The sequence below is a fragment of the Emys orbicularis genome, chromosome 18, assembly GCF_028017835.1.
Source record: "Emys orbicularis isolate rEmyOrb1 chromosome 18, rEmyOrb1.hap1, whole genome shotgun sequence".
Taxonomy (NCBI): Eukaryota; Metazoa; Chordata; order Testudines; family Emydidae; genus Emys; species Emys orbicularis.
Window position 1 is genome coordinate 14,022,839 of NC_088700.1, and position 11,939 is coordinate 14,034,777.

At 48.9% G+C, this 11,939-nt stretch overlaps 1 protein-coding gene across 1 annotated transcript; it reads left to right on the forward strand.

The window, feature by feature from the left end:
- Positions 1–440: 440 nt before the first annotated feature.
- Positions 441–9,863, forward strand: CDK9 (cyclin dependent kinase 9). The gene is made up of 7 exons (XM_065418682.1): positions 441–588; positions 1,513–1,594; positions 2,409–2,499; positions 4,398–4,564; positions 5,412–5,583; positions 5,748–5,896; positions 8,648–9,863. Exons 1-7 carry the CDS (start codon positions 497–499, stop codon positions 9,011–9,013), a joined length of 1,119 nt encoding a protein of 372 aa, XP_065274754.1. The 5' UTR covers positions 441–496; the 3' UTR covers positions 9,014–9,863.
- The last annotated feature ends 2,076 nt before the right edge of the window (positions 9,864–11,939 follow it).

An 11,939-nucleotide genomic window follows, 5' to 3' on the forward strand; every position in this document is an offset into this window, starting at 1 on the left:
ATATACTAAAGAAAAAGTTCCTGCCCCAAAGAGATGAGAAACGAACAGACAGGGGAGCACGAGGCAAGAGTCAGACGGTTCATATGGCAAAGCAGGAGGCGGCTTTCATGGGCGAGGCGGACATGGAAAAACTCCACAAGGCTCTTGGCTCCATGGGAGTCTGTGTGGCCAATGCAGACGCATGGGGAGATGGAGCGGAGGTGGTGTAAGGACACGCAGCGATGGCCTGAAGACACACACAGCCGTGGTGCTGGGGCAGACCCGGGGGCCCCTTGGCGCTGCGACCCCCGGAGAAGACGCGCGGGGCCGCTGAGCGCCTCCGAGCTCAATCGTGAGCGTTCCCCGCCGGTCCAGAACTACAACTCCCAGGCGGCACCGCGGCGCAGGAAGGGGCGGGGCATGGCTTGCGAGACCGGAAGTTCCCGGGGTATCACGTCACCAAACGCGCCGTCGCTTGGGGCGATGGAGGCCTAGCGAGAGCTGGCACGACCCCGGCATGGCCAAGCAGTACGACACGGTGGAGTGCCCCTTCTGCGACGAGGTGTCCAAGTACGAGAAGCTGGCGAAGATCGGGCAGGGCACATTCGGGTGAGAGCCGGACCCTCCCGGGCCTGCCCCCCCCCATGGGTTTTGAGGGACACGGCGCCTTGCCCCCCCCCCCCGCCTACCCTGGGGTCTGCGGGCCGGGCCCCCTAACGCCCCGATACCCTCCCCCCCTCCCCAGAGCCCTGGGATCTGAGAGAGAGAGACTCCCTCCCCCATCTTCCCCCCCCCCCCCCGAGCCCTGGGATCTGAGAGACTCCCCCCTCCCCCGAGCCCTGGGATCTGAGAGAGAGACTCCCTCCCCCATCTTCCCCCCCCCTCGAGCCCTGGGATCTGAGAGAGAGACTCTCCCCCCGTCTCCCCCCCCCCCTCGAGCCCTGGGATCTGAGAGAGAGACTCCCCCCCCCCCCCTCGAGCCCTGGGATCTGAGAGAGAGACTCCCCCCCCCCCCCCGAGCCCTGGGATCTGAGAGAGAGACTCTCCCCCCGTCTCCCCCCCCCCCCCCCGAGCCCTGGGATCTGAGAGAGAGACTCTCCCCCCCCTCCCCCCCCCCCTCCCGAGCCCTGGGATCTGAGAGAGAGACTCCCCCCGCCCCCCTCCCCCGAGCTCTGGGATCTGAGAGAGAGACTCCCTCCTGAATGCCTCTACGGTCTGAGATTCCCCCTGTACCCTTCCTGCCACCTCTTGGAATCTGCAAGGCCTGCTCCCAGTAGTCTCCTGGGGATCTGTGAGAGTCCTGTCCCATTGCCATTCTCTCACATGCCCTGGAATCTGAGAGCCTGCTCTCTAGAGGAGATCATGGTGCTTCTTGGCATGAAGCAGGAAGACCTGGCTTAGGCAGAGGGTCAGCACAGAGCTGCCTGTGTGGAAGTGTAGAAATGTCTTGTTTGGTCTTGCCTGGCTGTGCCTGCTCCACTTGGCCACCTCAACTCCTCCAGGAATGCTCATGTATTTCCATCCTCTCTGCAGGGAAGTGTTCAAAGCAAAACATCGACAGACTGGCAAAAAAGTGGCTCTGAAGAAAGTGTTGATGGAAAATGAGAAGGAGGGGGTAAGATTGATGGGCATGTGCCTGTACTGTGTATGGTGTGGGAGAACGGGAGTTTGAGAGCTGGGCATATGTCTTTAGTAGACAAAGACTGAATCTTTGTCTGGGATGACAAGGAAATTCATAGTGTGTGTAACTTTGCAGGACCTACTGCAGTAAAAACCAGTATGGAAATGGATGAAGTAATATACAAGACTGTTTCCATTTAGAAAGTGTTGTGTTTCCCTATGTATCAGGAAAGTAATTTGTTTAAAAAAAACCCAAAATACTCTTTCCATATTGCCTTGTGTGTCTGAGTCACATCTCTGTTGTTCCCAATAAGATTTTACTTCTGTTAACATGGTAGTGTTGATACACTGAGGAGATGGGGAGCTGCATTCTAATCAGGATCACACATAATACAATGTGTCCATATTCTGATGACAAACCTCTGTATTGCTGGTGATCTCATAAGAAGCAAGACCAGACTGTATTCTTTTTCACCTCTCACTTTGGTTTTTTTGAGTAGCTGTTGCCGCACCCTAAGGGCCTGATCTTGTATGGTGTTAAGGACACTCAACTTCTACTTAAGTTTCTAGGTGCTAAGAGTTGTAAACTGAGCAGACTGGAACTGCACAACGTTGCTTTTAGCCTCTGTTCTGACCCTAGCTGCACTTTGTCCACATTTAATTTTGCTTGAATACATCTCCTCTTTGAGATTTCTGCCATGATTTTCTCTCTTCCCTCCTCCGCCACCCCCTACCCCCACACCTGCTTTAGACTAGATTGGGATATTCTCTTGCAATTCTGACATGTGGCTCTCTTATCTCCTTGTTAGTTCCCCATCACAGCCCTACGTGAGATCAAAATCCTTCAGCTGCTCAAGCATGAGAATGTGGTGAACCTCATAGAAATCTGCAGGACCAAAGGTAGCATGTTTTAGTTCCCCCTTTTTGTTTTGTTCACTCACATCAGTTGATCTCTAGTGTGCCCTTTTATTTTTCTTTCAGCGAGATGCACTTGCCCAATACAAAATAGCATAGTTTGTCCAAAGATTTTGGTGGATACCTGTCTCCTTTGGATAACAGTGGCCTGCTGAGCCCTTGGGCAAGTCACTGCCCCTCCTTGTGCCTCAGTTTCCCATCTGTAAAACTGGGATAAATGATACTGACCTGCTTTGTAAAGTGTGTTGAGATCTATGGATGAAAAGAACTACATGGTGGTGTTATTATATATGAGAGTTAACACCTGATGTGCTAGGGATGTAGCTGTGCCTTGGTTAGCATAGCTTTGACTGCATCGCAGCTCAACTAGAAGACGCCTTTGTAAGCTCCTTTGAAATACCGTGCTACTACAGTTGAAAGTGTGTGTGTGAGATTATAAAACTCATGTTTCTGGGTTTATTTAACAACAACAACAGCAAAAGACACTGGAGAGAAACTTGACATACAAGTTTCTCAGCCTGAAAGTGGTTGGTTTTTTTACATTTGTCCTTTCTTTAAAAAACAAACAAAACCCAATGGTGTTAATATCCCATTAATAGCTGGAGCTCTCCCTCCTCTTGTTTAACACATTGTTCAACACAGGTTGGCTCCTTTTATAAACTTTGTATTAATGACACGCTCTGCAGCTGGTTTGATCCGAGTTCCCCAACCGTGGCTGGTAACTGTAAGCACTTTGGTAAATGGATTCAAAGGCTTTCTGGTTCCATGGTGCAGTCACTTGAATGCCTGGTTGTCCTCCCACTGCATTGCAAGCTGTCTCTTTGGGGCAGCCTCCTCTGTGTTCGTGTAGTGCCAGCATCTGCGCTCCTGGAAGCAAATCGTATCCTCTGAGGCTGCGTAAAACCTTCTATTGTGTAATACAGCATTTGAGAGAGAGAAGAGTCCTTGGTTTTGCTCAGTCTTCTGTTGTTCACTCTCCTGGGCTTCATTTTGGATGTGCCCCCCAGTATATTAATTAAATCTTAAAAAACATAAGAACGTGCCTGGAAGGGTCCTTCTGGGTCATCAAGTCCAGTCCTCTGCTATGAGCAGGCAGCCCTGTCATATCATCTTACTCGTAAACTTATCAAGCTCCATCTTAAAGCCAGATAGGTGTCTTGCCCTCACTACTATTGTTGAGAGGCTGTTCCAGAACCTCATTCCTCTGATGGTTTATAGACCTTCTAATCTCCAGCCCAAGTTTCCCTATGGCCAGTTTATCCCCCTTTGTTCTTGTACAGCATTGTCCTTTAGCTTCAGTAGCTCTTCTCTCTCCTTGGTGTATTTATAGAGAGCAGTCATTCCTTCCCAGCCTTCACTTTGTAGGTTAAACATTCCTTCTCAGAAGACAGGTCACCCTAGTAGCCCATTCTGTGCAAATTGAATTCATCTTTTTTGAACATGGGTGACCGCAAGAAACAACGTGCTTTATGTTATGTACACATGCCATGATCATCACTGCTGTAACCCTCCTCCTGCATTCCCCCTACTTCTCCTTTGGATAGCCTTCTGGGTATCTAGATGCTGAGGTTCTTAGTGGCCAGGGATGTCCCCATTTCTCTATATAGCTATGGCTGTGTAATTGAAGACTCTGGGGGTACGTGGTGAAAGGGGGCAGGCGAGGTGGAACTTGTGTGTTCACCCTGACGCTTGATTGTGACCTTAAGATAGAGTTACGTCGTGTTTTCGATTTCTTGGTTATGGGGCAATATTTAACCTCCTGAGTTGAATGGTGCTTGAACTAAGGCTGGCCAGCATCCGGTGCTAGAAGTTGACAGAAGGAAAGCTAGCTGTCAGTGTGGGGGAGAGACCTCCTTAACGACCACACGTTGCTTCTCTTGTAGCCTCCCCCTACAATCGCTGCAAGGGCAGCATCTACCTGGTGTTCGATTTCTGTGAGCACGACCTCGCAGGCCTCCTCAGCAACGCCCACGTGAAGTTCACGCTGTCGGAGATCAAGAAAGTGATGCAGATGCTGCTGAATGGACTTTACTACATCCACAGGAATAAGGTAAAGGGCAGGATCTGTATTTCCTTGCTGCATGGCTTGAGGGCTGAGGCGGCAATGGCCTTGTGTGTGCCCTGCTGTGAGCACAGGCCAGTGTCTCTAGCTGGGCTGCTAGTTCGGCACTCTGGGACGTGTGTACTTTTCAGGGTGGCTCAGCATTGAATCATTACTGATTATTCTCAGTCTCAGGATTTGATGCTGGGAGGCTCCTTTTTATAGGCTGGGGGAGTGGGAAGCTTTAGCAGAGCCAGTGATGGCCAAGTAAAAAGCTTAAGATGTATTTTCAAAAGAGGGAGAACGATGCTCTGAAGGATCCTTACCAAGTCCTCCCAACCCACCATGGTGTTTGTAACACTGCAGAATAGAGTGTCTAAGGAAACGGTACACCTGAAAACCAAATGTAAGGGTGACCTGTGTTCTAAGTTCAGGAGCTAATGCAGAGCTGTGCTGTGACTGCTAACCTGAGGGCCCAGGACTGACTGGGCCATGTAATCTGAACTCACCCTGGCTCTCCCAGGGCAGGGGTGAGGCACATTAGCTGCTGTGGGGATGCTTGTCATGCTACTGCCTGTGCTCTCTCTGTCCTGTGGGTGACTGGAGGGTTATGGTTGCAGTACCTCACACCAGTTCTAGATCCTCAGCTGTAACTTCCCCCTCCAGCCAACTCCATGCTCGGTGAGATGCTCCCAATGGGTTTATTTTCTGTTGTGTTCATCCACGTCCAATCCTAGACTTTCCGATGTTTCTTTTCCAGGGTCTGAATGCCCCATTCACCTTCCTGGTGGTGAGGACCTTTGTGATGAAGATAGAGCTGGGTGGCTTAACCTTTCAATTTCTCTCCTTTGTGCAGATCTTGCACCGGGATATGAAAGCTGCAAATGTACTGATCACCCGAGATGGGGTCCTGAAGCTGGCAGACTTTGGTTTGGCTCGAGCCTTCAGCCTGGCAAAAAACAGTCAGCCCAACCGCTACACCAACCGGGTGGTGACTCTGTGGTATCGGCCTCCGGAGCTTCTCTTAGGTAGGTGGGAGGCTTGGCTAGAGGAGAAATTGCACAGGGAATTCTCCCATCTTCTGTTTGTTTCTCTTTCCCCGTCCCCTTTACTATTTTGTTCTCTCAGTCTGGCGCATGCAAAGCTCTTAATATTAGAGTCTAAGTGGTTGATCTGGTGCTGCTCTCTTTAGGGGAACGGGACTATGGCCCCCCCATTGATCTCTGGGGTGCAGGCTGCATCATGGCAGAGATGTGGACTCGCAGCCCCATCATGCAGGGGAACACGGAACAACACCAGCTCACTCTCATCAGCCAGCTCTGTGGATCCATCACTCCGGAGGTAGGGGCCCCAAGGCATGGGAATGCAGCACCTGTGGGAAACTGTATGGGCATGGGCTTAGAAACCTGGAATCCTGAGATCTAATCCTGCCTCTGAGACAGACCTGCTGGGTGACCTTGAGCAAGTAATATACCTATCAGCTGCATTTAAAGGGGGCATCCTTACATCCCAAGAGTGGTGAGAGGTGTGCTCAAGGTGTGCGTTGCTCCCTGAAGAGATCAAGCATGTTTACTGTATCCAGAATGATACACTGCCCTGCTCTAGCACCTCTACCAAAGATAAACAATGAATTTAGCCTCTCCCCCTGTGAGGTGAGTATCACCCCCTGTGACGGGCTGGACCCCCGGATGTCACGTGATGTGCTGGGACGCCACTGAGTCAGACTATTCTGCCAGCCCGGGCCCCCTTTTACCTGGTCTTGCTGGGCCAGGCTCCCCAGCCTTTTCCAGCCAAGCACAGGCAGGGCCACACCCTGCTGCACAGAGAGACACAGATCCGCTCTGGGAAGGCTCAGCTTAAGGGGCTTGCCACAGCACCCTGATGTCCACCCCCCTTGGAGTACAAACCCCAAATTATATGAAATTTGCCTCTTCCCTCAATGTGGAGGAGGGGGTGCACAACTTCTCTTCGCGCCCCCCCCAAGTTAGAAATCACATCAACTGGGTTATATTGTAAACCAGGATTAACTATAACAGGTGTATTTTAAATAGTTAAGGAGGTAGCAGACAGAACAAGGCAGATTACTAAGAAAATAAAACAGAGCACGCAAACGAAGCTTAATACACTAAAGAAATTGGTTACATGTAAGTTCTCACACTAAATGTGGTTCTAATAATCTTCACAGGCCACACACCCTTCCAGCCTGGGTCCAGTTCTTTCTCCCGTTCTATCTTAGTTGTTTCCAGCAGTCATCTTGGGTGGGGTAGCAGGGGAGAACTGCTGACCTGGATTACCTCACTCCCCACCCTTAAATAGGATTTGCATAAGGTGGGAGTCATTTGTTTCCTAGTTTGACTCCCTTCCCTTTCAGCGGAAAATTACAAGAAGTCCCAGGTCATGTTTTAGTATCAGGTGACAAGACCACCTGACCCTGTAGGGCCCGGTAGCCATTCTTCACAGGCTGACCCACAGGAAGACTAAGCTCTTTTACCGTCCATTGTCTCTTCTGATGGGCCTGTTGTACCTGAAGTGTTAGCAGTGGGCGTCACCCAAAGTAACAGTTGAAATACAGATACATAGTCAATATTCCTAATTTCAGATACAGAAATGATACATGCATACAAATTGGATAATCACATTCAGTACATCATAACCTTTCCAATGATATCTCTCATGAGCCATCTTGCATAAAGTAGATCTCAGTTACGTCATATTCATATCATAAGCATACTTTCATAAAGAATATGGAATGACACGTCACACCCCCATTTTACAGCTGGGGAAATTGAGGCACAGAACTGAAGTTATTTGCTCAGGGTTTTTCAACAAGTCAGTGAGAGAACTGAGAATTGAACCCCGGTCTCTCAGCTTCCAGTCCTGCGCTTTAGCCACAAGACAATCCTCAACAGCTATCCTATTATGGGGTTGGTAATAGGCTATTACTTAATATTACAGCAAGAGAGAAGGTGCTTTTCATTTCTAGGTTGTGGGTCTGAATCTGTCTGATACGTGGCACCAATCACACTCGTAAACTTGCCACCATCTTGTGGCTATTGAGAGGTCTGTGTGAAATGACTTTGGTGCCAGCCTAGTTGCTAGTTGACCATTCTTTCTCAGAACACCACCATTTTTGGCTCTAGTTTTTTCAGAAGAGAGGCCAATGTTTTGAATTGCGTCTGAACCCCTAGAGATGGTCCCTTCAAGTCAGGATTGTGGCACAGTGGGGCAGTGATAGATAGACTTACACCAGGGGTTCTCAAACGAGGGGTCGGGACCCCTCAGGGGGCCGTGAGGTTATTACATGGAGGGGTCGCAAGCTGTCAACCTCCGCCCCAAACTCCGCTTTGCCTCCAGCATTTATAATGGTGTTAAATATATAAAAGTGTTTTTAATTTATAAGGGGGGTCGCACTCAGAGGCTTGCTATGTGAAAGGGGTCACCAGTACAAAAGTTTGAGAGCCACTGACTTACACTGCTGCTGCCTGATTATACCTGTGCTATGGATAAATATGACTGTCAGACTGTGACCTTCACTTGTATGTAGGTGAATGTATTACCCCTTTAAAATAAACAAAAGCTTGCCATGTTCCACCCAGAGCTGGACTGATGGGGAGGAGGTTTGTTTGCAAAGGTCTCTGGGCTCAGCTGAGATGAAAGGTGCTGTATACATTTGTTATTTGGTCAGCTTTTTCTTTTGTGTATTCTCATAATTGACAGCCCATGTTACTGTACAGCTGCTGTCTGAGGTCTATGAGAATTATCTATCATAGAGCAGCTTAAAGGGACACTGCTAGATTTTCCCTGCTGATTTTTCCCCCCATGTATCTCCAAGTGCAATATCTGCCTTACGGTTCTGTACTGCTGCTTGTCTGTGTAGCATCTGTATGCATTCCACTTTCGACTGCAAGAGTAAAATCCCTAATGGATGTCATGGGGCCCTAGAGGGTGTGTAGTGAAAGAACTGGTTTGTTTGTTTCTCCACTATAGCTGAATGCAGCATGCATGTGGGGTTTAGTTAGGGCACCAACATCAGGCTCTAAAATGGTTTAGCTGTCTTCTCTCTAAGGCTAATCTCCCTTGTGCCCCCTCTAGGTTTGGCCAAATGTGGATAAGTATGAGCTGTACCAGAAACTGGACCTGCCCAAGGGCCAAAAGCGCAAGGTTAAAGATCGCCTGAAAGCCTATGTCAAAGACCCATACGCTCTGGATCTCATAGACAAACTGCTTGTTCTGGATCCTGCCCAAAGAATAGACAGTGACGATGCACTGAATCATGACTTCTTCTGGTCGGACCCGATGCCCTCTGATCTCAAGAACATGCTCTCCACGCACAATCAATCCATGTTTGAGTACCTGGCTCCACCCAGGAGAAGAGGTGGACACATGCCGCAGCAGCCAGCCAATCAGGGCAGGAATCCAGCTGCAACCAATCAGACAGAGTTTGACAGAGTGTTTTGACTGCTGGGGCCCCCCCGAAAAGCGAGTAGGGAGCAGGCTTTTTCTTTGAAATACCCTTACGTTCTGCAGTCTCTTGTAGCAGCAGCTCTGATGGAAAGGAGGTGCAGGCCCTGGTCTGAGATGTTGGGCTGGACGAGCTGTCTGGAACAGTTGTGTGCATAAAGGAAGGGGGCTTACGTACCTAGACGTCCTTGGGAGCTGTTTCCAAGGGCCTGGGATCATCTCTCAGCCCATCTGGCACAGAGTTTCTGCCTCCGCCCCCAGAAATAGCATCTCTTTACCAGTAGCTGGCTCTAATGGGTCATTTCTGCTAGGGAGCCACTGTTGGAGAAGATTTTGTCACTGCCCAAGCTTTACAGCACTGGAGGAGATGACTGGGTGACTCATTAACTGAACTGCGGATGCAGCTGGCAGGATAGATTGGCCCACATTGGGAACTGCCTCAAATCTCTTCTGAATTGCTCCTCTCTGGCTGCAGTTCCCCATGTGGTCCTTCCTTCTGCTCGTTGTGTGTAGGGTGAGGGCCGCATAGCTGAGTGCCACTGAGCTTTGTGTGCGTGTGTCTTTCTTGTGTGGAGCCAGTGGGATTGGTACAGACAAAACGCCTCCAAATTCGAGAACTAGCTCGCACCATGTTCAAGACTGTAGCAAGTCCTGGTTCAGACAGGGTCAGAGCCTAGGAAAAACAAAGGGTCTCAGTGACTAATCAGGAGGGAGTGAGGGTGCTCGTTACTGTTGCTCTGACCAGGAGGATCTGTCCGAGTCGTTGCTTTCAATAAAAGTTCATCATGCTTTCTGTTCAGCCTACTGCCACTTTTGGTTGTAATCTGCAATTAAAGTTCCCTTTCTTAGACCCCTGGTCTGCTGTGTATTCCTCTGACTCACTAACCAGTGCGGCAACAGCACCAGTTCAGATCTGAAGGGAGCTGGACGCATTCTGCTCCTAGTCTGAGGGTGGATGTGACTGGAGGATGGCAGGTGTCTGTCCAACTCTCCTGGGTGCTGACCATAGCGACAGAGCACCAATGAGCTATTACTACTGCGACACCTGGCCCAGATAGACACTTGGCTGTATTTACAAGCATTCCTGTGTCTGTCGCTTTACCTGGGTTTGCTTACATGGATCTAGATTGAGAGCAGTAACCTTTTCCAAGTGCAGAGAGCAAATGCACTACATGTTCAATGGACTGCACGTAACTTCGGCAACGTGTATCCTGTATATACCTTTTCCTGCCAACAAGAGCTTATTAAACCGGATATGCACCTAATAGAAACTCTCTATGGAGATCTTAATGGATTCCTGTGCTGAAGGGAAATTCTCTCTTTCCTCAGGCTCCTGCCGGGGGTTGTTCAGTGGCTGCAGCAGCTCTTGTGAATTTGTTTGAGAAGGTGCAGCTGCTTTGTGTGCTGGCAAACCAGAGTAAATCCCTGAGTCTTTGAAATGAGAGTAATGTGTGCAGAATGCAGCTGCTGATAACCTTTGTCCTTCAACTGGGCTAGTAGCAACACGCCAGCGTGAGGTCTGTAAACAGCAGGCAGCAGAGATCAACCTGGCTTCAGAGCAGAAAGTAAGGATGATAAAGGACATGTATAAGGTAAATCTCTTCTCTGGGATGGAGTTTGGAAACAATGGGGAGTTTTGGGAAGCTTTTGGTGTGAAAGGGATATGAATTAAGTTAGCTGCAGGCAATACACTGGCCCTGGTGCCCTCTGCCAGTTGTTGTGAAGAAACAATCATATGTCTCGTTTTTAAATGATTTCTCTCCCTTGTGTGAATTTTTGAACAAATGGGGGGAAATGGAACAGCAGCTCTTTGATGTGCTCTATGAGAAAGTAGGTAACAGTTCCCACACCTGTAATTAAGTTGGTGATGTCCCCTTTAACGGCTAGGCTGGAGCTGTTTGCTCTGTCCTTACACTGATAAAAATAGTTTTAAAAAGTAATGGGGATTTACTGTGCTTAATTTTTGCATAAGAACAGGTGTTGCTGTAGATGAGGTTAGCAGCACAGGCAGTGATAACTCAAATCTCTTCGTTAGAAAATAGTTTGGATGCAGAAACCAGTATTTTTCTTGTGATAAATCCGCGTTGACAAAGATAATGCTGAACAGTGTTAACAAGTTAGCTCCTGCATCAAGACATGAGCAAGAACAAAATCTGGCTGAACTGCTGATTCCTTTCTCTCCAGAGCAGTGGCCACTTTAGAGTAATGATTCCTACCCTTTCCCTGCATGTTTTCCACTGAGGCACTTTGGGGCAGTGACTGTCTTTGTTGTGTGTTTGTACAGTGCCTCGCACAATGGGACCCTGCTCCCTGACTTGGGGCTCCTAGGTGCTACCACGATACAGGCAATAGATGATAATCCTGAACGGGAACAAATGGCTCCTGTACTAAAAACTGGTCTTTGCTACAGTTGTAATCTCTTGTAATCTCCACACTTAGCAACAGCCCTGTGAACTGTAGGAGAGAGACTGGCTGAATGTGGTGGAGCTGCCCCTACACTCGAAGAATTGAGATGGTAATTTAATTTTGTTTTAAATTTGGGGCCGTGATACTAACTTCACTGCTAAAGCTATAAATGTCGTTCAGAGTTGGGAATGGTGAGCGGAAGGTAGAGCTGTCTGCACCTCCAGCTGTTGGTTAACGGAGGCTTTAGTTGGAATATGCCGACTATGGTGTATCTGGCTTGGGTGTGTTTAAAGCTTGCTATTAAATTATCATTTAGGTCCTCGCCAAAATCCTTTTTAAAAAGACCTCCGCATGTGTCTGTTTAAATGGGATGGAATGCACAGCTTGCCCATGTACACCTCTACCCCAATATAACGCTGTCCTCGGAAGGCAAAAAATCTTACCGCGTTATAGGTGAAACCGTGTTATATCGAACTTGCTTTGATCCACCGGAGTGCACAGCCCCCCCCTCCCCCGA